Consider the following 26,325-nt stretch of genomic DNA (forward strand, 5'->3'; position numbering starts at 1 on the left):
GCATGCTAGTCCCGGTTAAATAATGTAAGATGAAAATGTTAATGCTCATCGCTTTGTGCGTGTTGACGGCTTAAGCAGTGGGTATATATTCACCCTCCTTTACGTACTCTGTGATACCCTTCCAACCCAGAGAAGGCAACTCGCATCCTGGCAAAAGGCACTGCAAACCCCAGCAGGCATATCTTCTACCTCGACTCTCAAATTCTCCGCAAGGATGTCAGTATCCTCTTGTTGCCTCAAGGCGGTTGAATGGGACGGCATCCCAACTGGATCTGTGGGGAAGCTTGCCAACAACAACGCCTACATCACCGGCAATAATCCCGATGTGGCCGTGATGATCGTTCATGATCTGCTTGGCTGGACTTTCCCCAACGTACGCTTGTTAGCAGATCACTATGCACGACAAGCTAACGTACCGTCTACGTCCCTGATATCCTCGGTGGACATGTAGTGCCATTTGAGCCCGTGCTCGCTGGCAGGTTTGACCTTATATCAACCTCGCATCCATCATGAAGAACAACTCCCGAGAAATACGTGAGCCTGAGATCTTCGCATGCGCAAAAGCGTTGCGACAGAAAAGCTATAAGAAAGTCGGCGCGATAGGATTCTGCTATGGAGGCTGGGCAGTTTTCCGGTTGGGTGCCAAGGGACATCAACCACCACTCATCGATTGTATTTCAACAGGCCATCCCATGCTCTTGACAAAGAAGGACATCGAAGAAGTCGCAGTTCCCGTACAGATTCTGGCACCCGAAATTGATCAATTATATACCCCTGAGATGAAACAGTTTACCTGCGAGACCGTTCGGAAGTTGGGGCTGCCGTTGGATTATCAATAATTCCCTGGCGTGGAGCATGGTTCTTTTGTCCGTGGTGACGCTAAGAAACCCGGGGAACGGGATGCGATGGTGAGAGCCAAGAATGCTGCGGTTAGCTGGTTCAAGCAGTTTTTGTGTGATTGATAAGGATGGGTGGAATTTTTCTAGATGTCCTATCAATACTTCTCTGCGTGTTTCTTTAGGAGAGTTAGTTCAGGATAGCTATATAGTAACTACACACTGTTCTTTGTGGGCGTGGTTTTCCAAACACTTATCTATGTCTGCTTTAGCAAGAGCAGTTAACAGTTCCAACTTAAATCATTTTGATATACTTCTCTCTCTCTCTCTCTTTTGCATCTGTGAAGAATACTGCAGCCATGCGGTGCTCTACTCCTACATACGTAGTACTGGAATATTGATGATATAGACTGTAAAAAATCTCAAGTCACAGACTTTCATAACTGTCCAATAAAATATAAGTAACGCAGTAAACTCTAGGTAGACACCATATATTATTAGATCAATTTTACTGGCTCTTTGGAAGAAGTAACAAGTTCCATGGATGTTCAACTTGCCTCTCCTGGTTAGCGTCGCCGCCAACACTTGCATCTCCAATAACGGAGCTTCGACTTCTCCATCCCTCTCCAACGTCTGTCTGCTATTGACAACATCAATTCATGGTTACAATCCTCAAACCACTTCCGGCATTTCAAATTCAGATAGGGGTGCTATGTGGTATTTATTGTAACTTTCGCAAGAAAATCACACTACCCACACCCCGCCACCGCGGTTTAGCAATGACGACACGCACCCGCAGCACCACTCTCCATGTCCCCAAAACCACACCGAACACAAGACCTTCAAGGACAAAGCGATCCATTGATGATTCTCCAAGCTCCCCAGCACATCCATCCAAACGATCTAAACCCTCCCCCACCAGCAATCACAGCCATAATAAAATCAACAGCCCCCGCGCAAAGGGAACATCTAACAGAGCGGAGATCGAAGCTGCTGCAGCAACTGCAGAAGTTGAACATCCTGAGACAATTACCGTGGAAGAAAAGAGTGTTCATATATTGAAACGCGGCTCGAAAAGAAAAGTGGCTCCGCCTGAGCTTGAAGAGTATGCTATCGAGGAAGACGAGGAAGAGGAGATTGAAATAAAGGCTAAAAAACAAACGAAAAAGACAAAGGTAAAAGAGGAGGTCATTATAGATATGAGACCGCTCGCTCCCCGAACTGCAAATCTGCGGATGTATGTAGGGGCGCATATTAGCGCTGCGAAAGGTATGTGATCCTTCTATAAATGGATGTCCATAGTTGTTCTCGATTTTCCTATCTTTCGTCCATTTGTAACCATTTCTAAGAGGTAACTGCTGAAATTACTATCATATGTAGGAGTCCAAAATGCCGTGACGAACAGTGTGCATATCGGGTTAGTATTTCACCACGGAGCTTCTTTTTTACTTCCCAGTTTTATACTTAAGAACCGAATATTTTTCAACTAACGGCCTGTATATAAAGTGGCAACGCTTTTGCGCTGTTTCTGAAATCTCAGAGAAAATGGGATAATCCACCACTCCAACCTGAACATCGAGACCAGTTTCGGCAACTTTGTGCAGAACACAATTACGATGCCTCAAAGTAACATAGCATATGACTTAAAACTATCAAACGGGAAATATGCTAACTCGGATCCAGACATGTTCTTCCCCACGGCTCGTATCTAGTTAATCTAGCACAAGAGGATCCAACAAAAGCCACGCAGGCATACAATTCTTTTCTTGATGATCTGAAGCGCTGCGAAGAGCTCGGTATATCCCTATACAACTTCCAGTATGTTTAAGATCTATATTCCCTTTTATCATGAATTGCAAGGAACATCTAATATTCGACCTTCCATAACAGCCCTGGTGCAACCATTCAGACCACTTTGGAGTCTTCCCTATCTCGACTCTCAAAAGCCCTTACGTCTGCCCTAGACGCTACCACCAGAGTCATCCTGGTTCTAGAAACAATGTGTGGACATGGAACCACGATTGGCGGTTCCCTGTCGGACTTCAAGAGCCTCCTTTCTCTAATTCCAGACACCTACCACGCTCGCATCGGAATATGCGTGGATACGTGTCATAGTTTCGCTGCGGGATACGACCTCCGTAGCCCTGGTGCTTGGAATAAGTTTATGAAAGAATTCGACGAAGAAATAGGCTTGAAATTCTTACGGGCTCTCCATCTGAATGATTCCAAAACTCCACTGGGTAGTCGACGAGATTTACACGCCAATATCGGGACCGGATTCCTAGGCCTCAGGGCTTTTCATAACGTGATGAATGAAAAGAGATTGGAGGGCATTCCGATGATATTGGAAACCCCTATTGACCGGCCTGCCAACATTGAAGCCGAGACCGCCAGTGGACAACCTGATGATGAATTTGGAGTATGTAAGGAGGATCATTCAATCCCAACGCCTACCACCAAGAAAACCGGTGGTGCTAAAAAGGGCCCTGCTAGAAAACAAAAACCCAGCAAACCCGCTATGATTGAGGATAAATCCGTATGGGCGAAGGAGATAAAACTTCTCGAATCTCTGATTGGGATGGATTTGGAAAGTGAAGAATTCCTTAGACTGGAGGCCGAATTGGCAGAGCAAGGGAGGGAAGAAAGAGAGAAGCACCAGGCGATGTTTGATAAGAAACAGGAAAAGGAGTCGAAGCAGAGGGATCTGAGAGATATGTTTGGTGCGAATGGAAAGGGAAAGGGCAAAGGGAAAGCTAACACCACGGGAGCTAGGAAACGGAAGAAGACGGTCAATATGGAGAGTTCCGATGACTCGGATTAAGACTTACACTTGCGAAATCGAGAGGATCACTTTTGTCTTGCATGCCTTGACATCTTGTATTTTTTTATTTTTTACTTTTTATTTTTATATACATGTTTTCTTTTATTTTCTGTTTTTTCAATTAAGGGGTTTATTCCTTAGTTTTCTTCCAGCCGGTTTTCATACTGGAAAAGGGTGAAGCGTATCTATGCTCCCCTCACTTATCAGGCCTTGATGATAAATTTTGGCCCTCTTACCACGTTTGACGCAATATATTTTCATGAAGAATCTCTAGATGGTTGATGGGTAGCTCGAATCTTCAGCCCAATTCTTCTAATATCCCGAACGCCAGATTTCAAACCGGTGAAAGGAGGAGAAAGCCTTTATCAGGATTGAATATCTCAACCATGAAGAGAACCCGCTAGCCTGTCGGTGGGGAAATTTTCCAAATTTGACACCATCGAGAGCAGGCCTTTAGAGCCTGGAGGTAACATGCTTCCTATATATCTTTCACAATCAACATATCCCATTCCTGAATTGACATTGCTAGAAGCTTCTAGGGCTTTGCTTCATTGCCAATCTATAAGCAAAATCTTTGTGATTGCACGGCCGAAGGACTCCTCTTTGCGTGTGGCTCATATGTTTCAATTAGAAACAACACAAACACCTCTTTTAAAAAAACAAACGACAGCCGTCATTCGACAAACCTACAAGATGAGGTTGCCGGAGACCGCCCCTTGGTTAACACAACCTACCTAAACAGTTCATGGAGGGGGCATTCTCCCTCCAACAGCAGTGGGAGTGGTCGCCAGCATCATCGCTGAGTCTCCGTGGCGCAATCGGTTAGCGCGTTCGACTGTTAATTGAGAGGTTGGAAGTTCGAGCCTTCCCGGGGACGGCTCGATTTAATTTTTTTTTTCTTACACGACCAATGCTATCGTATTTTGTTCGTTAGGGGTTTCAGGATATTGGGTTCTGGAATGGCGAATAAGAACTTATTGAAACACCGTCAGAGCCGTGGTACATGTGGGGATATCTAGTTAACTAGTGTTCAGATTACAAAAGCGTAAATTGCTCAACGCCTAACATGGGGCCAACAAGATTAAATTTTTGGCGTTGTTGGATTGATTGCGATGTGCGAAATCGTGCGTTGTTAAGGGATATTCAGGATATGAAACTCTTTCATTTAAAATTATACGGTAGGGAGAAAGGACACGAAACAAGGCGGATGTCTATTTTGATATCGAAGATGAAAGTATGAAAAGGACGATATGGAAGAATGCACAGTGGGTGGCCATCAAAAAGAGATAAAAGAGGTATAAAAGTAGGGACAAAGGAGAAATTTTGTCAAAGATTCGTCTCTCTGCTCTAGAATCCATTACGACCGATCAACCAGTTACTCCTTCATTTGCTTACTCGCGGAAACACACCAATTATTCCAATCCGAAAAGAACGACGGCTGCACATGGCATTTCTTGCTCGTAAGCTGTTTTTTGCGTGTATCGCCATAGACATCTACAATATCCGGCAAGAAGCTCTTATCATGCGCTACGAGAATTTTCACTAGCAGCAAACTTGCCTGACTACACGATGACGCATGACCAGCAGGCGCACTACGAGTAGCTTCCTGATGCACTGCTTTCAGCAGCTCCCAGACAGGTTCCGCAGATTCGATGATGGGGATGTCGACCGTTTTCTTGCACTGTTTTGCATATTCCCTAAGCACATTTCTAGCGCGAGTGGCAATCTGTTTGACTTTTGATTTGCGACTGAGCTGCAAAAGCGGCATGAGAAGGTCGAGTGCAAGGATTCCTGAATGGCATTTCTTAACGTATATCTCCAGCAGGTCGAGGACGCGGGTTTTGAAATTGAGCATGGTCTCCCTTGCGTCCTTTTTCTCTTGCTTTTTGTTTTGGGCTTGCTTGCGTGCGCGGAAGAGGTTTGCTATTTGGCCATCGATGGCTTCCATTTCATCGTCGTTCATGGAAGCGTCATCTGAATCAGATGAGGCTGGGCTCAGAACCTTGTCAGCTCGATGAGTCCCTAATGCTTGAGAGAGTTTTTCTTCAAAAACTTCCAGTTCACCATCATCTGCTTCTTCAGAATTGCGATTTTCTGTCTCATCTTCGGATTCGTCGTCCTCTTCTCCGGAAGAGGCCTGGCTGATCTCCTCAACATCGTCATCATCATCGTCATCATCATCGTCATCTTCTTCGGAGTCTTCAACATCCACCATTTCAACATCACTGCCAGTTTCTTGGGTTTCAAACATCTCCTCTTGGCCTGCCAAGGTGTCCTTTGCTTCAAGCACCTGTTGAGTAAATGTCAGTATATCGCATGTTTAAATTAGTTTTGGCTAGACATACATCAATCAAGGATTGAAGCCCAGTCGCTGTGACCTGGTCAGCGAAGGCTCCAAATACTTGTTCACTTGTCCGACGGAACAACTGCGATTGTTTTGACGCGAAACTAAGTAGGATTTCCACCAGCGCATCTGACGCCTCTTCCGCTTTGTCACAATCTGATTTGTGGCCCAAGAATTTCGAGTAACAGAATTTGAGTTCATCCAGCATGGAGACTGCATCAGCATCTCCATTGTACACTAGCAATATGGTCATTGAATACAAAAGCTTAAACGCTTGGATGCTAGGCCCCTTCTTCTCAGTGCGTTCTTCCTGTTCCAGGTCAGAAATTAAGTCTCAAATATCAAAGAAAAAAAAAAAAAAAAAGGGAGCGCTGAGGATGTAGTCTACCTTGTGTGTCAATTTCTTCAGTGTTTTGAACGCTGAGGCAACAGATTCATTGATGTCTTTACCCATTTCTATGACAAATTTGCCCCAATCCCCTGATGCGTCCATTTCATGAATCTTTCGGACGACGCTATAGGGGACAGCCACCGAATTTTTGCGGCCGCTGATGACGACATTTAGGCAGGACATTATCCTATTACGAAAATATTCCTGGGTAGCTTCGGTGATTGGGGGCTCCGGTATGGTTTGTTTGAACTTGCTGTTCTTGTCGGTCACAAAATATGCAAAACGAGCCAGAAGAAGCAAAACACTCTCAATTGACGCCCGTAGCTCGTCAGACGCCGCAGTATTATTAATGACGGACACCTGTGTTTTCACAACCGAAAGCAGATGACTGGCAAGTTGGTGTCGAGTCGACGCACCAGCTTTTGCATCACGCATGCCGGGTCTGGCAATCATGTGTTCAAAAAGGGGAACAATATCTTTCAAAGAATTAGCAGTGATGGCAGATATCATCTTTTCAATGGTTTTAGTCTTGGTAATTTGATCGAAGTTAACTGCTCCTGCGGGACCCATTAGTCCCTCGAGAGCAGGAACAATAAAATCTGGCTCCTTTCCCACGCGTGCTTGGATCGACTTCAGGGCTTTCGTAGCTATCCGGTGTAGATACCGATCTTCAACAGCCAGCTGGTTCATGAAGGATCGCATGAGGTTTTTTGTGAAGACCAATGCAGCAAGATGTGCGGGTGCTTCGTTCATAACCTTCGCAAGAAGAAGAAATCCCCAATACTTTCGTTCTTCAGAGGATGCTGCAGCAAATAATCCATCTATTCAATGTTAGAGTACATTATACATGCAATACTTAGGGTTGAACTCACTGTCAATGACCTCAGTCCAAAAGTCCGTGAAACTGGCCTGTGTGTCTTTTGAATTCTTATCATTTAGAGATCCATTCAGCTCTGTCAATTGTGCATACAGCTTCTGAAGAACAATATCCCACGTGAAATGTAATTTTGGATTCCAGACGCCGGAATTTTTCGCTACACCATTCTCCTTCCCAGGTTCTGGCTCCGACTCTGACGTTTCTTTCATTATTTTCGCAAGTGTTGCTTTTTCTCGAGCGTCAAGAGGACTGCCATGTTTCCATACTCCTTCAGGGAATTTCATCGCTGGAAAGAGATCTTTCGCCACAGTCCATATAGCAACCCCTTCTGGTGTTTTGGCGAGGCCGTTCTGGCAAAGGGAGTCTAACGCAGCCTCAACATATTTAACATCAAATTTGTGAGTCTGAATGTCTCGTAAAGAGCAGAAAATTATCCAACCACATTCTTCGCGTAGCCATGGTTTCTTTTTGGCCAAATCGAATAGCATGGAAAGAATCTTACTCCATTCTTCGAACGGAGTTTGAGGCTGGAATAGCACGGAGGACTTGATGATAGCCTCCGCTCCAAAAATTCGACCAAAATAGTGGTCTCTCTCCTCCTGTCATCCAGGTGAGCAAGGGGTTATTGATTTTTTTGAAGAACATTGAAAGGGAAGTAAAGTGATTCCGCACCTGTCCGGATACAGAACCCCCAGGATTCGATTGAGTTTCCCAAATTCCAATTGTTTTCGAAACATCTAAATTCGACGAAGACAGATCTCTAGATGATGAGAAAACTTGAGCCAGCGTTTCCGTCAACGCAATTGAGAACCCGATTCGTGCGGCCTTTCGGCCGCTACAGAGTCCACGAAAGAGCCGCTGTAGAGTTTTTTCGATTTGCTCATCCATAGGATTCCGATCGGGAGTGAATCGAGATACTAGATCTTGAGCCGCCTTTAATCTAATCTCGTCATTCTCGTTGGCCAGGTCTTCGTAGATTTCTACAAGCTTGACGTCCACATTGACGGGTTCGCGACGTCTTTTTTTGGAGGCAGGTGGCAATGGAGCCATAGCTTTTTCGTCTCTTTACAGAATGGAAAATGACAAAAACGCTTCTATATACAAGAGCACTCTCTTTTGATGAGCTGTTGCAGGCTTGGAGAAGTTCTGATGTATATAAACTGTTGTCTGGAGTGCCCGTCGAGTCCAAAAATTTTCTCCAGGTTCTTCCCATAGCTCCTTGTCTTAGCAGCGCCGTTGTGCACTCTCGTGGAACAGAAAGGAGCCTGCTTTATTTTGCGCCCAAAAAAACTTCGTCATCATGCCCCTGTGGCGCAATCGGTTAGCGCGTTCGACTGTTAATCGAGAGGTTGGAAGTTCGAGCCTTACGGGTTTCCTTTAACTTTTTCCCCTTCGTCCTACTGTCAGTTCTAATAAGCGATACCTTAACTTCGCACAGAAATGGCCAGGACGAGGATTGACGGTATCCACTTATATCGGGGAATTATGCGCCGGAGAATAGCCACTAGGTTCTTGGTGATATGAAATTTTTTTCAGGTCCAAGCTGCTAAAAAAAGTTAACCTGTTAAGGAGGTAGTTATCTTAAAGCCTAATATATCGACCCAAGTCTCCAAACCAGAAGTTCCCAGAAAATAAATACCCGACGCTGCAGTAGCTCGTAGTAATCACAACACAAAATAAGACCCAAATCAAAGACAAAAAGAAAACCCTGAAATTAGAGAAAATAATCAACGACTTCGTCCCTGGGAAGGCTCGAACTTCCAACCTCTCGATTAACAGTCGAACGCGCTAACCGATTGCGCCACAGAGACCGTTCAACTGAAAATTCTTTATCGGGAAAGTTTATGACGATGTTTGCAGCGTATATGCTTAGCAAACAAAATTATCTCAAAAATACAAAAGAAAAGGCTAATTTAGTCAAAAGTTATCTGGAATGCATTCTGAGACAAGTGAACTGAAATAGCAATAATCAGTTCTATTATAGTCATTTTGACCTCGGAGCTTCTTATTCCTCAACATGTTATTACTCAACTGTCAGAGAATCTGGCACATCTGCACCGCATGTGACTGAGAATGAATTATTATGGAGATATCCATCTCAGCAGCATTAAATAAGTTGAACTCCACTTATGTCGAAAAAAGAAAAAAAAAATAAAAATAAAAAAAAATCATAACATGAACCTGTCAAAACCTTCAAACAGTGCATCTCTATTATAGTTCTTTGAAAATACAACATGTCTTAAACTCAACTTACATTTCATGTCAGTCAAGCTTGGTTTCTCTGTGTAATGTCAGGTGTGGCAGACACATCTATTACTTGGCGGGGTGGGGGGAAAAGAGGGGCAATATTCCCCGGGATGTGATCGAGAGTGATCCAATACAAAAGAGTCACATTTTTAGTCCTCTACAGTTTTTTATTTTGTGGCCAGCGTGATCTCAATCTCTGCTGGTGGCAAATTTAAGTTGTTTCCTAGCACATTAATGCTCAGCCAGGTAAACGATGGTCGATGTGCATGTTCGGCCCGCGGTCGCACGGCGGAGGCATTGGAGCTGCAGCTGCGCAAATTTTTGTTTCTCTCTGCCAACGTTTGTTTTCGCCCTTGGTGACATTTGGTGGATTGAACATTATCATTGAAGGATGAGTTGATAATGATGAATGACTCCATCTCCTCGGATAATAATGTCCAAGAGGCAATTAGTTCATTGTATGGAGTCCGAGAAAGACAAAACGTAGCTGGATCTACCCCACCTTCTTTTCTTACAATTAGCTCCGAATGTTCTTTTGAATATATAACTCCAGCATCCCCCGCTCATACCTAGTTGATATATTCACCCTTAAACGCCATCTACATCTACGGCTCTGAACTTCCATCCACAAAAACTCAACAACCTGACCTTAAATCAAGACGGGACCACCACACAAGAGAAAGCAATGGATTTCGTCAACAAGATTACCGGCAGGGAACAGCAGCAGCAGCAGCCGCCAAAAGAATCATCGTCAGACAAGAAAGAGGGTGGGGGATTCCTCTCAGGCATTGGAGATAGGATAAACACCGCTGCGGGTGGTGGCAAAGAGAGCGAGAAAAATGAAGATATGCTTGACAAAGGTATGTCCATATATTACATTATCCTTTTCTTTTATATTTCATAGAACTATATTGCATTCCCCTTTCTTCCTAGGCCCAGAAACCGATTATCTAATCCCTGGTTGTTGTCATTTTGCGAATATTCAGGCATCGATTTCGTTCAGGAACACATACTGGGTCAGGGTCCGCAGGACAATGAGAGCGCACTCGAACAGGCCAAGGATGAGAAGATCTCGGACTTTATCCGCGGCCAGTACAAAAACACCACCGGTAAGACGCACATTCCTCTGCCCCCGATACATATATATATATATATATATATATATATTGTCAACCAATTGCTTATATGTACGGGTGTCTTTAGGTAAGGAGCTCCCAATCAGGGATAAGGAGACGAGGTTTGGCTGAGGGGGGTGTTTGTGCCTTGCCTAAGGACTGGAGGGAAATATTAATTTCACACACCGCGATTGACGGCTTGTTTTCATAAACAAGTTTTCGGGATATTCGAGTTGGAATTGATATGATCTGAAAGTGACAATGGACATAATTGATATAATCGTCCATAAATATTTCACTGGACCCTCTTAAGAGGTCGCCGGCTGGGTTAATCTAGAGATCATTGACTTGGGCAAATGGAGCTTCTATGGTTAAAACAATGTCGGCGTGCCTGGACACCTTTATTGTCCCTGGATGGTCCATCCTGAGGTTTGGCGGAGGACCGATGTTTTAAAGGTGGTTGATCCCAGGGGTTAGAACGGACTTCCATATAAAAAACACGTAGCTTTTCTTCCGCACTCTTGGTGTTTTTGGCCAGGGGAGACATATGTGTACCCCTGTATATCGCCATGACTTTGATGGCGGAATGCCCCGAGAATCTACCACCCATGCTATGCTCTGAGAAGCAGTCCAATTACTTGTGTAACCAGCCTGGATACTAAATCCAGTCTAAGCGAAATTACATCCGGTGTATGGGCATTGATAGAGGGTGCAGCAGGATATGAAACATGTTCATGTTGGTGAGGATTTAATTGATGTTATAGTTAATTGAACATTGCCCAAAGCAAAAGTAAAAAAAGAAACTCCAGTGAAGATCGTTAAGATCTTTCTTCCTCCACGCTAGTCCTATTCGGGCCACGTTAGTCCCATTTAGGCCCCGCTCATAACTTCCCATACTTCACCACGCTGGCTTTCGACGCTGGCTCTTAATCGCTGCGTTGCATTACTCTGTTAAAGAAACTCTCATTATTATATAGTTAGAGAATATAATTAACTCGCTCTTACACACTCACAAGAAGGCTTCGATCAATCGATTTGAACAAGCCTCACTCTGTTCATCATCTTCGTCTTCAACACCCACCAACCACCGTCACGTACTTACCAATAAAGATACATTTGCATCTCTCCGGCTGTGGAATATAGAGCCTGGATGCCTGACCCTCAAATGCTGGGTCCACGCGACTTACATGCCCTGAACTTTTGAGGAAAAATCCTGTTATAGTTTGTGCTAGTCGCCTGTTTGCTGCCAAGCCGAGTTTGACGTTAATTAAATCAGGCTATCGATACTGATATTTAGTTAAGCTTAGCGGACTCCGTCACAAGCATCATCAAACCAGTCCTACTTCCCCTTTTCTATTTCATATCCACCGGGCCACGGTTGAAGAGGTTCCTCCTCGGGGGTATTACTCACCAGCTCACCTCAATCCATGAATGTTGGGTCAACGGCAAACCTTTCCTGAGCCATTCTGCCATAATATCATAGCATGAACGAGAGATCTAGCGACTCCATATCCCTCCGCAGAACCTCCCTCACAGCTGTCCAGAGCGGCTCAGCCCTTTCACCCCTTGTCCCTCACGATCCCAGTGCTCCTGGTACCTGCAGTGACGATCACCTGACCACTGCAAACAACAACCAGAAGCACAAGGGTAAAGCCAGAGACGAGGATAACGATCGGTGCAGTGAGGAAGCGGGGGAACAGCTGTGGCGGCAGCAACAACAACAACAACAACAACAACAACAACAACAACAACAACAACAACAACAACAACAACAACAACAACAACAACAACAACAACAACAACAACAACAACAACAACAACGACGACAACAAGAAGAAGAACTAGAACAAGAGGAGGATCAAGAGGAGGAACAAGAGGAGGATCAGGAGCCGGGAACCGACGGTCTCTCCGACTCCTCCCGCCGCTCGTCCTTTGCTGAGAGCCAGGTGCTGAAAATGAACTTTCTTGCATCGGATGACGACCTAAATGACGATGAAGAGACCGGATTGACAGCCAAGGAGCGCAGACGGAGATGGAAGCTGCGAAAGCGACATCGTCGGGAGCTAGACGCTAGGATCGTTAATGTTAAGATCTCCAAGGATGACCGCCGGATGGCGGATATAGCCGTCTTGAAAAGGCTGGGCATGAATGCTATCCTGATTGGATTGTGGTATATCTTCTCGTTGTCAATATCTATTGTATGGATTCCCCAGGGCTTGCTTAACAGTTTTTTTTCCCCTTCTCTCAGCTGACTTGTATTGATTGTTACAGTATAATAAATGGATGTTTTCACCCGATCATCTCGATTTCAAATTTCCCCTTTTCACCACTAGTCTACATATGGTGGTGCAGTTTACCCTCTCCTCAGTTGTCCTCTACTTTTTCCCTTCCCTGCGACCACATGACCCTACTGCAGCCTCCTACTCCGTGATAACCGGAGAGCCGCCACAGCCAGTCGTATCAAAACATTTCTATCTTTCCAAACTAATACCGTGCGGCGTTGCAACCTCTCTTGACGTGGGATTGGGGAATATGTCTCTCAAATTCATTACCCTCACATTCCTAACCATGTGCAAATCTTCCTCCCTCATTTTCGTCCTCCTCTTTGCATTCCTCTTCCGCCTAGAGACCATGTCCCTCAAACTCATCCTCATCATATTTACAATGACCATCGGTGTAATTATGATGGTAGCAGGAGAAACAGCATTCAACGCTCTCGGCTTTAGCCTCGTCATTGCCTCTGCTTTCTTCTCCGGTTTTAGATGGGGACTCACCCAGATTCTCCTCCTCCTCCATCCCGCCACCTCAAACCCCTTCTCCACCCTCTTCCTTCTGACCCCGATAATGTTCATCAGCCTAATAATACTTTCTGTTTCCGTGGAAGGGCCCCTCAATATCTTTCACGGCATCCGCTTGCTAACCTCAAACGGTGTCCTACGTGGCATTGGCATCCTCATCTTCCCGGGATGTCTAGCATTTTGCATGATCGCCTCGGAATTCGCGCTCCTCAAGCGCTCCTCTGTCGTCACCCTAAGTATCTGCGGCATCTTCAAAGAAGTCGTCACCATCAGTGCTGCAGGTATCGTTTTCCACGATCCGTTGACTCCAATCAACGTCTCAGGCCTCATCATCACCATTGGGACCATCGCGTCCTACAACTACATGAAAGTCACAAGGATGCGACAAGAGGCCTGTCTCGACGTTGCAGAGAACGCCAATAAGATCTCCAGGGACCCCGACGACGAGGAAGCAATAATGCCCTCCGCCACAAGGAGTAACCTGCCCCAAAATGGTAGCGATAATGCCAATAATAATAGTAATAGTAATTCTAAACTACCTAGCCTGGCCACCCGCTTCGGTCCTTCCCTCAACACCTCCACAACGATTAGAGATGGTACATACAGCCCCATAGAAACACCAGTTTCCACCACTAACGACAGTGATGAAAACACAGTGATAACTCCAAGCGGTAGCGGTGAAGATCGTGGCTACATATCCGTCCGCGCCAGGGTACCTGGTCCTGGCACCTCTTCTTCCCCAGGAGGAAGAGCCGACCCGTCCCCCCACTCTCAGCTCCGAAACACTCCCACTGGCGGCTCCAGTGCTACGGATGTAAAACCCGGTGACGAGGCACCATCTGTTCGTGTGATAGGGCCTCCAGCGATTGGATTGGGGCTTGTTGCTCCGCATAGAAGTGCGAGTGGGAAAGGGATATCTGCTTCACCGATAGTGCCGCTGTTAAAGACAGCGATCCCGGATAAGATTAGTCAGGATTGATTTCGCGACTGGGTTTACATTCCTTCCCCCATTCTTTCCCCTTTTCCTTCTCTTCGTATATTGGGCCTGGTTTAGTTTTATTTGAAATTCCCTTTTTCTTTCTTTCTTTTTTCTTCTGGTTTTTGACCTGTTGATTGTGTTGGGAGGGTTGATGGATGTGTGCCCCTTTAGTTCTCTTGTTTCCTATCCATTGTCCAGGGCATGGAGTGTTGGAGTATAGGGATGTTCAAAGGTGATGCCCTTGTTTCCTTATGATTTACTTTCAAAAATGTTCTGCATATCCACCTCTACTCACTCACTCTAGAGTCAACGCGGTAATAGATGGTGTGTTAGTACTGTTGTCGCTGTTGATTTCTTGTCCATACGCGTATCAAGTCTATCTTAGCTTTTGTCCTTCGCGAATCTTCCATCCCAATTCCCTTTTACGTTCAACGTTGCCTTTAACCCTAGGCTGTTTGACTCGGTTTTTGCCTTCCTCTTGATTGCCCATGCCACCCCGCCTATAGATTGTATATTGTCCATATCTACCACCTGCGTCCATTATTCGATTTGCATAGCTCATTGTTCATTTACTTATGTTTCTTTTGTATCCTCCTAGGACGTTTTCGGGTGGGTCTCCTTTCATTTTAACTTTGGCTTTGCTTTCTAGTTTACCAACCCTTACCAAGCGTACAACCTGCCGCCTGAAAAACTGGAATTGATAACCTTGGCATATATAGATATCTAGACCATTCGACCGTTCATCCCTTGAGGATGTGAAAATCCATCTAGACGTTCGATTCATCCAAGAGGCCCTGGAGTGCACTTCACTCACTTGCTCTCTCGATTTTCCACGTCATGTCAAGCAGTGCCCCAAGATATAGTCGGCGGTTTCACGTTTGATTTTTCTTTTCTTTTCTTTTCTTTTCTTTCTATCTAAAGAATAACTGTTATCAAGAAGCAGTATCGATTTTAAGGTTAACCGTTAGAAATAGACGTCATCCTGAAATCTTAAATTTTCCGTTTGAGATCCTAAAACACTTCACGTCACAGATCACAATTGCCGTTGATACAGTGCAAATACTATCTATAGAAATCGACGCTAAGCAAACGCTCCATCAATCAAGCAATAAGGAAAGAGAAGAAGAGTACGTTGATACGTAAAACCTACTCAATCTTACAGGCTCTCCTTTTACGCCCCTTTTCAATCCATTCACAGAGTGGGTCGTTCCTTAACTACCGCTTCTCCGTTCCATGCTTCTTGCTTTCACCCATTCTCAACTCCGTCACCTGCTCTTCGACACCTACCAAGAGCCAAACACAGCCATAGCCTTCCGGTTGGCGGAAATGGATGTTCTCGAATCCCCCCTACCACTGTAAACCCCGTCCTCGTCTCCTTTCCCCCCAACAACCTCCAAGCCCCCAAGTCCCCAACCCCCCAACCCCTCTCGGCCCCTCCTTCCCCCTTTGCAACTTTAACTCTTACCCCTCAGAGCACATACAAATTCCCTTTCCCCCCTTAATATATATACATACATATATACATACATACATACATACATACATACATACATACATACATACATACATATATATAAATCCACACCGCTCGCACGTAAACTGTGAACCCAAAACATCTACGCCATGCCATGTATATTAAAAGCTAGATAAAGGGAAAAAAAGAAAAGCAAATACTAATACCAATGCTTCCCTACCCCACCAACAACGCCATCATGCTCAAGAAATCTGACTTGGGTGCTGATGCTCAAATCGCGTATCCTCATGAAGCAACAATGCAAACAAAAGTATGGTAGTAATGAACAACTTAAAATTCCCTGCTTGTTGCTCCCTGTGTGTTAATTGATATAGGTGGATATATATTATCAAAACTAACCACCTTTCCTCTGGTTGGCGACAGAAGCAGCAGGAGGAGGAGCAGCAGCAGCTCCAGGTGGTGAAGAGCGGGTTACGGTATTGGCAATGGGGACGGCGACGGCAGAGGCTTTTGCATCTCGATCACGATCCTTTGGGGTTGAAACGGAGCCGTTATTCGCATTCGAGTTGGCATTATTAATGACACTATTGGCATTATTGCTATTGCGAGAGTGATGGGAAAAATGGGTCGAGTTGGCGATTGCGGCACTAGCGCTGCGGAGCTCAATCTTCTTGCGTTCCATTTCAAGCTAAAGAGTGTTCAAGGCGGAATACATTAGTTAAGGTTGTGTCATCGCAAGCACGTGCATTTAATTTTTCGTACCACAAGAAGAGAAGGGCCAAGGATTTTGGATCAGAGAGAAATATCTGACACTTACAACTTTCCTAACTCTTGTCAAAGCTGCGCTCACCCCACCATCATCACGGGTTAGGGAACGACAATTGTCTATCTGATACGGCTTGGAAATTATGACGGTATCCGCCACGACAATGCTCGTGCCTTCCCAGCGGGCAGGCATGGTCCTGCTAAACGCATCGAACAGGTCTTGAGCTTCCTTGCTAACACCCTTCCCGCGTCGCTGTTCGCGCTCATGTAGCTTCGCAACAGCGGTGGCCTCGCGATGCTTCAGTGCGCGGATGTCGAGCGGGTAGATGGATGGGTACGCGTTGGTGAACGATGGGCCCTGTAGCTGTTCGACGGGACTTGAGGAGGAGGAGGAGGAGGAGGAGGAATGTGGGGCTACGGAAAGGAGTTGAAAGTTCTGGATACGGGAGATAGGGATTATGTGGTAGTCACCGGGATGGGAGAGGGCGGGGGTGCCTGAGGTCATTGGGGTTGGCGGTGGAGGTGAGGTGTTGATTGCGATAAGATTGGTGATGGGACATGCTGTGAAGAGGGTTCCTTCATGCGTAACGGATGCTGGGGAAGCAGTAGTGACACGTATACTATTGATGAAATAGCTTCATGTCAGTATAATGGAATTGGATTGGAAAATGTTCCTATTGCGTAAGTTTGGGTTTGCTTTTGTACGGAAGGAAAACGTTGCTTGGTGCCCTTCGATTCAAGCTTGATTGCATCTCATCGCGAAACAGAACGACAGTTGGCAAACTGCTAAAACCACGACACACCCGAGCTAGAGCTGGGAAGCTAGGAGAAAGATCTATGTAAAACCCACCGGGCACCAATTGCTCCACACAAAGCCATCTCCATCGCGACAGTGCCTGACGGTCCGAGATTGGACGCAACCAAACCGGCGGGGCCTTTGCCACCAATGCTCTGTCGCTTGTTCTCCGTAGCCATGTTCGACCTGAGACAACTGCAACTGTGTAACTGCAACAACCCTCGAAGCTCAAACAACGGATGCGTTTGTATGTGCAACAGGTGCAACGCGAACGAGGTGTCAGCGTGAGAGAATCTGGGTCCGTATATTACTGCTTTCTGATGCTGGTCATGGAGAGCCAACTTAGGGTAGACGTCTTCCTGATGTGGAATTAATGTGCACGCTTCCTCGAGAAGATGACCGTAGCGTGTTTATTGGACGGATATATTATGCCGTGGTTTGTTTGATATTTGGCGGTTTATGTGTTCGTTGGGCAGAATAAATAAGCAGCACGGCGGCGAAAAGGGAAACAGCAACCCGAACCAGCCCAAACGACGAAGATTAAAACGGGATGAAGAAAGGAGTGACAGGAAAAGGAGAGGGAAGGGAAAAAAGGGTGGGGAGACGGGATGTTAAAGTAAAAGAAGACAGGAGAATGGAAAGAGAGAAGAGAAGGAAAGGGGCGAAAAGGAAGAGATAGATATAAAGAGACAGCAAGATGCGAACTTCAATAATGAATCAAGAGGACAAGCAAGCAGTGAGGCTAGTCAGTCACGGCAACAAGGCACAGCGGCTCTTCCGCCACCGGGCAAGGTACGCTAGAGCAGAATAGGGTGAGACAGCTTCCTGAGCTGGGGACGCAGAGACCAAGAACAGATGTGGCCCAGAGCAGGAAGCAATTGAATGCTTTGAATGGGTGTCAATGTTGGTCACTGCTGTTGAATGCAGCAGAAGTTGAAGTCTAGGAGATTGTTTTTGGAATGAAACTTCATCTGAACTTTTGAAATTAAGGGTTTGAAATTCGAAGGGAAAAGGATGGGCTCGGCAGATTAGTCAGCGGCGGTCAGTGAGCAGCATCCCAATGGATATTGAAGACCGGGGTAATACAGAGTGTAAGTTTTCGGTACATCTGAAGCGGTCTCTATTGGGTTGTTTTTTTGTTTGAATAGATGAATGTGGAATGCGTTATGTAAATTGGCTAATTTCTTAATTGATAATGGCTGTTTTTTTTTTTGGTTCATTGGGCTGATGAACAGCTTCCGCAGATCTACGAGGTATCTACAGCACTGCGTATGGCTCTCTAACATGAAACTTCATTTTCGATTTATTTTTAGTCAAGCAATTAAAAACCATTCCAAATTCGCTTTTCCTAATGGTGCTTCCCACGACTCCTACCCCGCTTCACTCTGCCATGTTTCTTGTACCTTCCCGTTCCTTTTTGCCATATCCCTTAGTTGCCTCTTTACACCTTTTGTCCACAATCTGGGTCAGGTGGAATCTTTTCTTTTCTTGCCCCTCTAAATCCGGATGGATGATAATAATGACGATGGTGACGGCAGATAAATCCTATGTATGACTTCCCGTCTGTCCCTGCTGTTTTGCTTGATAGGACCCCTTCCCTCTCTTCCTCCAGATTTCTCCTCCTTCAACACACAACATCCTATGCTTGATACGTAGATGCAGAAACATTCCCTCCACGCCCCGTCCAATTGACATGGATATATTGACCTTCGGGATGCTTCTCATTCGCCCACTCAGGCTTGATAAGGAACGTGTGCGCACCAAAATAATCCCGCTGAGCCTGGAGGAGGTTGGCCGGAAGATCGCGTGTACGATATCCATCGTAGAAGCTTAGAGCCGTACTGAAGGCTGGAGTAGGGATGCCCCACAGTGCGGCTTTGCTGACAACGTCTCTCCAGGCTGCCTGGGCGTTGTGGATCGCCTTGTTGAAGAATTTGTCGAAGAGCAGGTTTTCGAGATCAGGATTGTTGCGGTAGGCGTTTGTGATGTCTTTGAGGAAGACGGAGCGGATGATGCAGCCGCCTCGCCACATTAGGGCGATGGACGGCTTGTTGAGTTTCCAGCTGTATTCTTTGGCGGCCTGTTTTGGTCGTTGGTGTGTCAGTGTGGGAGATATATATATATATATATATATATATATATATATATATATAAAACATTACACTTTTGAGAAGCCGTTTTATTTTATTTCTATTTTTATTTTTATTTTTATTTTTATTTTTCCCTTGGTGGGTGGGTGGGTGGGTGGGGGGAAGGGAGGAGTTAGTGGTAGGGGAAATGCCTTTTTAACACTTACATTCTGGATCAGCATGAATCCCTGCGCGTATGAAATGATCTTAGACGCATAAAGAGCCTGCTCCAAATTATCAATGAACTCCTGCCTATTTCCTGTGAAGTTGGGCGTGGGGCCCTGAAGAACTTCGCTAGCCCGGGTACGCTCCGCTTTCAAAGAGCTGAGGCAGCGAGCGAAGACAGCCTCCCCGATTAAAGTGACGGGCATACCCAGATCGAGGGCGTTGATCGCAGTCCACTTGCCTGTTCCCTTCTGGCCGGCGGCATCGAGGATTTTCTCGACCATGGGCACGTCGTCGTCGTCGTTGTAGCGCAGGATGTCGCGGGTGATTTCGATTAGGAAGGAATCTAGGACGCCGTTGTTCCATTTATCGAAGACGTCACCCATTTCTGCGCCGGTCATGCCTAGACCTCGTTTCATGATGTCGTAGGCCTAAAGCATTTCATTATTGTTTTAGTCACAGAGTATCCGGAATAGAAGTTGAACAATAGTTTGGTTTTTCATATGCGTACTTCTGTAATAAGCTGCATATCGCCGTACTCAATACCATTGTGAACCATCTTCACATAATGGCCCGCACCCTCATCTCCGACCCAGTCACAGCACGGCTCACCATCGCTCTTAGCCGCAATGCTCTGGAAAATGTCCTTGATATACGGCCATGCCTCCTCGTTTCCACCAGGCATCAAACTGGGTCCATATCGAGCGCCTTCCTCGCCGCCAGAGACGCCAGATCCCACAAAGCGTATCTTCTTGGTGGCCAGGTACTTAGTGCGGCGGTTGGAATCCGGGAAGTGGGAGTTTCCGCCATCGATGATGATGTCGCCGTCTTCGAGGTGGGGGAGGAGTGCTTCGATGAAATCGTCAACTGGTTTGCCAGCCATAACTAGAAGCATTATTCTACGCGGTCTCTTGAGTTTGGCGCAAAATTCCTCGATGGAGTGGGCGCCGACGATTGATTTGCCTAGTGGAAATGGGGGTTAGAATGATAACTTTTGGGTTTGGGTTGGTAAATTTGTAAATGAGAGATCTCATTCTTGTTCTTTTGCGCACCTTTAGCTTCATTTGCTAGGAAACGGTCGACTTTAGACACAGTACGGTTGAATGCTACCACAGTGAAACCATGATCTGCAGCGTTGAGGATGAGGTTCTGGCCCATAACGGCCAAACCAATGAGGCCGAAATCACCACTGGGAGCAGGATGCATGGGCGGGCCGACATTGATGCCAGCCAGGCGAGCACTGAAGTCAGCAATCAATGTTTCAGTTCAATGCGGGAGTCCATTTAGGGGTAAGGATATATAGTATGTGTTTGTCTATCTTCCTGGATGTCGAGCACTATCTAGGGAGAGCAATGAAGCGCGGAAATTTGAAGTAGACCACTAGGAATGAAGTTGATGCTGATAGGGGCACTCACACTGCCTGATCTGTCATTGTAAAGGGAGAATTTCAGAGAACTGATCTGTTATGGAGATTGAAAGGAGGTTTGGTGATTTTGGAGAGGTGGATGGCTCTGGTTAGCTGTGTGGTATGTCCTCAGATTTCAAGCTGTATTGGACGCAGGAAACACTGACGGCAGAGAAGTCAAATTGACGAAGATGGTTGGTAGAAACGACGGATATGGGAATAGTAGATATATACGGGAGTGGAGAGGAGAGGAATTGGGGAATGGGGAAGAAAAAAGAATGGGAGAGTGGGAGTGGGAGTGGGATGGTTGTTTGGGATGGTGTGGGATTGGAGTGTGCTGAACTAAATATGATGCTGCTTAAATCACAGCACAATAATGCAACGCGATCTACTCGATGTCGACTACTACAGCCACGATTATCTAGCTACTGCTGTTGCAATTAATAGATTATTTAGAACCGTATCAGTATCAAACATGCATGTACAATTGTTTATAATTGATCCCTTGGTGATCTCCAGGGGCAGGTCTGACGTCGGTCTCCAGTTCATCCTCTTAACGCAGAAGTTGCAGTGAGAGGCGGGGTAACTACCACCAGCCGAAAAGAGATCGCGGTTGGCGCAAGATGAGGGGCATGAACCTCAGAGAATTAACCGGGACAAAAACACCTTCCCCCCTCCACGTACAGAGCAGAGCAGAAATATAGGTTCTATTCTCGGTGGGGAACCCCCAATACGGAACAGGGAAGGCTGTCTGAACTCCCACCGTAATCGTGACCAAGCACGCACCCTAGGCGTAACTGACTAGTTAGTTATATGATATCGGAAATGGCCTTGAATGTGTGAATCCTGCCATACGCCACCACAAACGAATTCCATCCAAATTTCTAATAGTTGGACCCATCAATTGGTAGGTTGGCACACTCTGGAGATCATGCATGACCCGGAGCAAGGGCAACCTCCACGGCCGCAAAGGATTGCAACAATGTTGCCTCCACACAGCTCCTGTGTGACCCTTCCAAGGCTACGCGGCATGCTGCAGACATGTTGTTCACTTTTTGTGGCTGGGCGTGGATGATCGTTGTAGATTTTGCTGCCAAACTACTCGTAAAATAGCCAGGTATGGGCTAGTTCAAGGGACCGCGTTGGGAGTGTGCTGCTTAGTCATTTCCGACAACTCCGCGCCAAGAACTGAGAGGATGCTCTGAGCGCTGATTGGTGGAGTGCGGTACCATAGTCTCTCAGTACAAGGCAAATACGCCAGCGGGACGTCCGTAATTAGATTTCGTAGCTGCTCACTATGGACCAACTAGTAATTTTGGTATTTTAACTAACTAGTTAGTTAACTACTTCCAAGAATCTGACTAACCTCAAACCACGTGATAACTATTAGTTATCAACTCCATCGAAATTTGAGTCCGTCACATCATTAGAGATTCATCATCATCAACAACATCTCGATAAGCCTCTGAACAAGCAGCCTCTGTCACAAATACGGCTTCGTCTCCAACTCGAAGTGGGAGGCACGGTATACATCGAACAATATACTGTCATGTACTTGTGGCAAACGAAGTCTCGCATGTAATTGCTTGCTCCAAGTCTACCCGCCACGTTCAACTCTCAGATCCTTCTCACACTACAGTTGACAACACACGGTCCACTGACACATTTTCTGCATTGGTATCCAGAGCATCACTCGGACTGTTTCGGCACTAGTTTATACCTGGAGCTCCACGATTTCCCTGGACGTGCGCAAGGTACGTGTGTCCATTGTTACTGCACACCTCCAGCCAAATAGCTCTCCTGTACTGCACAAACGAAATAAAATATAAAAATAAAATAAAAAAAAATACCACTTTCGACGAGCCTCCGTTCATCATGTCCTTTCCGCCACCTCCAGGTCTCCAACAGCAGCCGTCGCGTCCTCAGTCCTCGCAATCACAGCCGTACACATCTCTTCCCCCCCGACCACCCCCTGCGACACCATTCTCATCGACATCGACGGGCGCTCCCGTTGTATCAAATCCTACTTTTACTACCAGCCACGCTAGACCCGGCACGGCCTACAATTCCTTCACAGGTTTTCAACCCCGCGCCGTAGCTGCGAGTCAGTCTTTCCGCCCTCACAGCCCTGCTGTGCCAGCGCCTGCAGCTGGCTACCAACACCATGCGCAAAATCATATCCCCAACTACTCCCAGCCGGCCTACAAACAACCCCACATAGCATATTACGGACAACAGCAGCAGGCTTCAGCAGCAGCAACGTCAGCTTATGGCCAAACCGCCGCTTCCAAAGTCCAAAACCCATTCCAATATTCAAACCAAGCGCAAAACAATGCATACGCCGGTGCCGGAAGGGGGTATCCCCGCCAGCAAGACTCCGGACTAGATCCCGACACCGAAGCGCAAATCGCACAATGGCAGAGCGCATACATGGGAAAGGAGAGCGGCATAGACCCCTCCCAATCCGCAACAAATACCATAACCGGTCAAGGTCAAAGCAGCGGCCCGGGCCGTCGCGACGGAGCCTTCTCCGCGACGGGCGCCAACACAGGTCCCCTGGGTACCTTCCAACGGATCCATGACTCGACCACATCAACACCTCCGAGCGGTCCGCACACAGCAACATCCACCCCCGTCCCGGCGGGACCAAACACTCCAATTGAACCAGCAAAGACAGTCATCCGCTCCGGCGGCGGGCAAAGCTGGACAGACTCCACACTCTTGGAATGGGATCCTGCACACTTTCGGTTGTTCGTGGGCAATTTGGCTGGAGAAGTAACGGACGATTCACTCCTGAAGGCCTTCTCCAAGTACCCATCCGTGCAGAAGGCGCGGGTTATCCGCGATAAGCGCACGGAGAAGAGTAAGGGCTATGGATTTGTGAGCTTTAGTGATGGGGAGGATTATTTTAGGGCTGCGAGGGAGATGCAGGGGAAGTATATTGGGAGTCATCCGGTTTTGTTGAGGAGGGCGATGACAGAGATTAGACCAGTGGTTGCGTCGAAGGTTGGTGCGGGAGCTGGTGGGAGGAAAGGAGGAAAGAGGAGTGGGTCGGGTATTGGAGGCGGTGGGAGGGGTGGTGGAGTTGGTGCTGGGAAGGGGGGGGGTGGTGGTGGCAGTGGCGGTTCGAAGGTTGTTGATGGTGGTATACAGAAGAAGCAGGGCAAAACGAAAGGGGGATTGAGGGTTATTGGGTGATGGGTCTCCTTTTAGTTTTTTAGAGAGTCTGGCTTGCAGGTGTTGGGGGTATGTAATTTCTTTATTTCGCCTTGTTTGTTCGCCTTTTTTCTTCTAAAGTTTGCAGCAACTCTTTTTTCCCCCCCCCCCTTGATGGTTGGAGCACATGGTGTTCTGGTCATGAAATATTCGTACGACATTTTATAATTACTCTTCTCCCTAGCCCACCCATTCCAGTTGATTTGTTTGCTTGCCATTTACGGTATCCACCTCCATATATCACATCCAGGTGACAACCATCTTTCAACATCATGCCCCCCTTCTTGTCTTTGTGGGTCTTAGAATATCTAAGGGATCATTTAATATTTAGCATTTCCCATTTTTCTCGGATCTTGTTGATCCTCAACTGAAGACATTAGATACAAAATCTCGCTAGATAATACGATTAAATTTATTTCTTTTGAACTAAAACTCTCCCGGTGGACATATCACACCTCTCCTATTAAAAACAAATATGTGAATACAGCATGTGGACAGACAAGAATGAACAGTAAAAGAACCAAAGTAGAGATCTGGCGATGTATCCTGCACTTATGAGAAGGATGATAATGATATGAGCCGCAGAAATAGGCTCATTGCCAAAAACAGAAGCACTGTATGTGGCGAACGCATCGGAGTGAGATGGCTAGACATCTGTAAATGCATCATTAAAATTCTCAATGGGCTTCAGTGGTCAATGTAAATAGCACGGTGTGAAATCAGTCCGCGTAGATGTTGGTTAGTTGGAGGTGTCATATCCTGTTCGTAATCGAATGCAGCGGTGGCAGCTGTGTTGAAGAAACGGAAGTATTTAGACAATATATTATCGCCTCGGGGTATGGTGTGTTCCCATGTACTATACCTCTGTTGCTGAGTCAGTATAGGGACTTGTGCCATAGTCGAGGTTGCAACTATCTAGTTGTTTATTTTGTTGTTGGAGGGCTGCTGTTCGTCTTTGGTGAGTTTTCGACGTTGTCGAGATGGAACATCTGAAGGGGAATCATCTGCCTCTGGCATTGGTCTTTTCGCTCTTGTTCTATCTTTATTCTCTGCCTCACTTCCCGAAGGGAAAGATGATGTAGGGGCAGTACCGCTCTAAAAAAGAAAAAGTCTGTTCATATATTTGACACCTTGACGGAGCCAGGCAGATAGATAAATAAAAGAGGATATAGAGCATACCTGCATACGCGAAGTTGCTTCATCGCTACAACCATTATGATTCTTTTCGACTACCCGCGGACATCTTAACTTCAAGAATCGCAGGATATGTCGACACGAAGTTGGGAATGCACAGTCTGCCCAACATCCGTGTTCCCGAAGTCCCTCATTATCAGACGCACGCCTTACCTGTTTCTGCCAAACGACCATCGATTTCCAGCCGAGATAATCAAAATCAGATGTACATGATATGTGCCCTTGCTGTTTATTCCTGTCTGTGGGACGTCCGGAGCAATAGTAGTGCCCATCGGTGAGACAGCGACTAGTCACCCCAAGAGGGTATTTGGAACAACACAAGTGACATTTCCACATCCAGGCCACCGGTATCCGTGGAGGTGGGGGGAGCTGATCTGTATCACTTCCAGGAAGTCGTGGACTTGGTGAATGAGAACCTGTGGACGACGAAGTCAGGCTAATAAGCGGTGATATTATAGGACTCGGGTTTGATGACAGGTTGCGGGATGATGCATCCTGTGTATTTGTGTCTTTAGGCGCGGAACCTTGAGATCTTGGATTCATTTTTATCACGACTCTACAGTGACCCACTGCTTTAAAGAGAATTTTGAAGGAGTGCTTCGACCGAATCGCCTCGTTTCTTTTGGGGAATATCGTTTGTAAAAAAAAAAAAAAAAAGGCTTCAAAGAAAAGCGAATTCGATGAAGAGCGTAACTGACAAGTGGAAATGGGGGGGGGGGGGGTTCAACCACGAGGATTCTGTCAAACGGTATACCAAAACATAGATTCATAAC

At 46.3% G+C, this 26,325-nt stretch overlaps 11 protein-coding genes, 2 non-coding genes and 1 pseudogene across 14 annotated transcripts; 9 read left to right on the forward strand and 5 right to left on the reverse strand.

Moving 5' to 3' along the window:
• Positions 1 to 214: 214 nt before the first annotated feature.
• Positions 215 to 451, forward strand: PAAG_11224 (hypothetical protein; the record flags this gene model as incomplete). The annotated part of the gene is made up of 1 exon (XM_015846911.1): positions 215 to 451. One exon carries the CDS (start codon positions 215 to 217, stop codon positions 449 to 451), a length of 237 nt encoding a protein of 78 aa, XP_015703518.1.
• Positions 452 to 509: 58 nt separating this feature from the next.
• On the forward strand, positions 510 to 839 carry PAAG_11225 (hypothetical protein; the record flags this gene model as incomplete). The annotated part of the gene is made up of 1 exon (XM_002797267.2): positions 510 to 839. The coding sequence occupies one exon, from the start codon at positions 510 to 512 to the stop codon at positions 837 to 839; it is 330 nt and encodes a 109-aa protein (XP_002797313.2).
• A 776-nt stretch (positions 840 to 1,615) lies between these two features.
• On the forward strand, positions 1,616 to 3,657 carry PAAG_01173 (DNA-(apurinic or apyrimidinic site) lyase; the record flags this gene model as incomplete). The annotated part of the gene is made up of 5 exons (XM_015844259.1): positions 1,616 to 2,105; positions 2,217 to 2,253; positions 2,343 to 2,462; positions 2,520 to 2,654; positions 2,727 to 3,657. 5 exons carry the CDS (start codon positions 1,616 to 1,618, stop codon positions 3,655 to 3,657), a joined length of 1,713 nt encoding a protein of 570 aa, XP_015701040.1.
• An 803-nt stretch (positions 3,658 to 4,460) lies between these two features.
• PAAG_11226 lies at positions 4,461 to 4,534 on the forward strand. Its single transcript has one exon. It is a non-coding gene; the product is annotated as a tRNA-Asn (tRNA).
• Positions 4,535 to 5,032: 498 nt separating this feature from the next.
• On the reverse strand, positions 5,033 to 8,319 carry PAAG_01174 (hypothetical protein; the record flags this gene model as incomplete). Its single annotated transcript, XM_015844260.1, has 5 exons — positions 5,033 to 5,947; positions 6,003 to 6,311; positions 6,390 to 7,213; positions 7,265 to 7,868; positions 7,942 to 8,319. The coding sequence occupies 5 exons, from the start codon at positions 8,317 to 8,319 to the stop codon at positions 5,033 to 5,035; spliced, it is 3,030 nt and encodes a 1,009-aa protein (XP_015701041.1).
• Positions 8,320 to 8,571: 252 nt separating this feature from the next.
• On the forward strand, positions 8,572 to 8,645 carry PAAG_11227 (annotated as a pseudogene). Its single transcript has one exon. The product of its transcript is annotated as a tRNA-OTHER (tRNA).
• A 361-nt stretch (positions 8,646 to 9,006) lies between these two features.
• Positions 9,007 to 9,080, reverse strand: PAAG_11228. Its single transcript has one exon. It is a non-coding gene; the product is annotated as a tRNA-Asn (tRNA).
• Positions 9,081 to 10,201: 1,121 nt separating this feature from the next.
• Positions 10,202 to 10,763, forward strand: PAAG_01175 (hypothetical protein; the record flags this gene model as incomplete). The annotated part of the gene is made up of 3 exons (XM_002797270.2): positions 10,202 to 10,376; positions 10,503 to 10,625; positions 10,720 to 10,763. 3 exons carry the CDS (start codon positions 10,202 to 10,204, stop codon positions 10,761 to 10,763), a joined length of 342 nt encoding a protein of 113 aa, XP_002797316.1.
• Positions 10,764 to 12,115: 1,352 nt separating this feature from the next.
• Positions 12,116 to 14,408, forward strand: PAAG_01176 (solute carrier family 35 member C2; the record flags this gene model as incomplete). The annotated part of the gene is made up of 2 exons (XM_015844261.1): positions 12,116 to 12,829; positions 12,903 to 14,408. The coding sequence occupies 2 exons, from the start codon at positions 12,116 to 12,118 to the stop codon at positions 14,406 to 14,408; spliced, it is 2,220 nt and encodes a 739-aa protein (XP_015701042.1).
• A 1,868-nt stretch (positions 14,409 to 16,276) lies between these two features.
• PAAG_01177 (hypothetical protein) lies at positions 16,277 to 17,622 on the reverse strand (the record flags this gene model as incomplete). Its single annotated transcript, XM_002797272.1, has 3 exons — positions 16,277 to 16,570; positions 16,700 to 17,267; positions 17,498 to 17,622. The coding sequence occupies 3 exons, from the start codon at positions 17,620 to 17,622 to the stop codon at positions 16,277 to 16,279; spliced, it is 987 nt and encodes a 328-aa protein (XP_002797318.1).
• Positions 17,623 to 19,082: 1,460 nt separating this feature from the next.
• On the reverse strand, positions 19,083 to 20,943 carry PAAG_01178 (6-phosphogluconate dehydrogenase; the record flags this gene model as incomplete). The annotated part of the gene is made up of 4 exons (XM_002797273.2): positions 19,083 to 19,523; positions 19,740 to 20,168; positions 20,249 to 20,700; positions 20,790 to 20,943. The coding sequence occupies 4 exons, from the start codon at positions 20,941 to 20,943 to the stop codon at positions 19,083 to 19,085; spliced, it is 1,476 nt and encodes a 491-aa protein (XP_002797319.2).
• A 1,496-nt stretch (positions 20,944 to 22,439) lies between these two features.
• PAAG_11229 (hypothetical protein) lies at positions 22,440 to 22,724 on the forward strand (the record flags this gene model as incomplete). The annotated part of the gene is made up of 2 exons (XM_002797274.2): positions 22,440 to 22,460; positions 22,533 to 22,724. 2 exons carry the CDS (start codon positions 22,440 to 22,442, stop codon positions 22,722 to 22,724), a joined length of 213 nt encoding a protein of 70 aa, XP_002797320.2.
• Positions 22,725 to 23,017: 293 nt separating this feature from the next.
• On the forward strand, positions 23,018 to 24,340 carry PAAG_11230 (hypothetical protein; the record flags this gene model as incomplete). Its single annotated transcript, XM_015846912.1, has 1 exon — positions 23,018 to 24,340. One exon carries the CDS (start codon positions 23,018 to 23,020, stop codon positions 24,338 to 24,340), a length of 1,323 nt encoding a protein of 440 aa, XP_015703519.1.
• A 933-nt stretch (positions 24,341 to 25,273) lies between these two features.
• On the reverse strand, positions 25,274 to 26,095 carry PAAG_01180 (hypothetical protein; the record flags this gene model as incomplete). The annotated part of the gene is made up of 2 exons (XM_002797275.1): positions 25,274 to 25,453; positions 25,538 to 26,095. The coding sequence occupies 2 exons, from the start codon at positions 26,093 to 26,095 to the stop codon at positions 25,274 to 25,276; spliced, it is 738 nt and encodes a 245-aa protein (XP_002797321.1).
• Between the last annotated feature and the right edge of the window lie 230 nt (positions 26,096 to 26,325).

The sequence above is a fragment of the Paracoccidioides lutzii genome (assembly GCF_000150705.2).
Source record: "Paracoccidioides lutzii Pb01 unplaced genomic scaffold supercont2.2, whole genome shotgun sequence".
In the NCBI taxonomy this organism is placed as follows: Eukaryota; Fungi; Ascomycota; class Eurotiomycetes; order Onygenales; family Ajellomycetaceae; genus Paracoccidioides; species Paracoccidioides lutzii.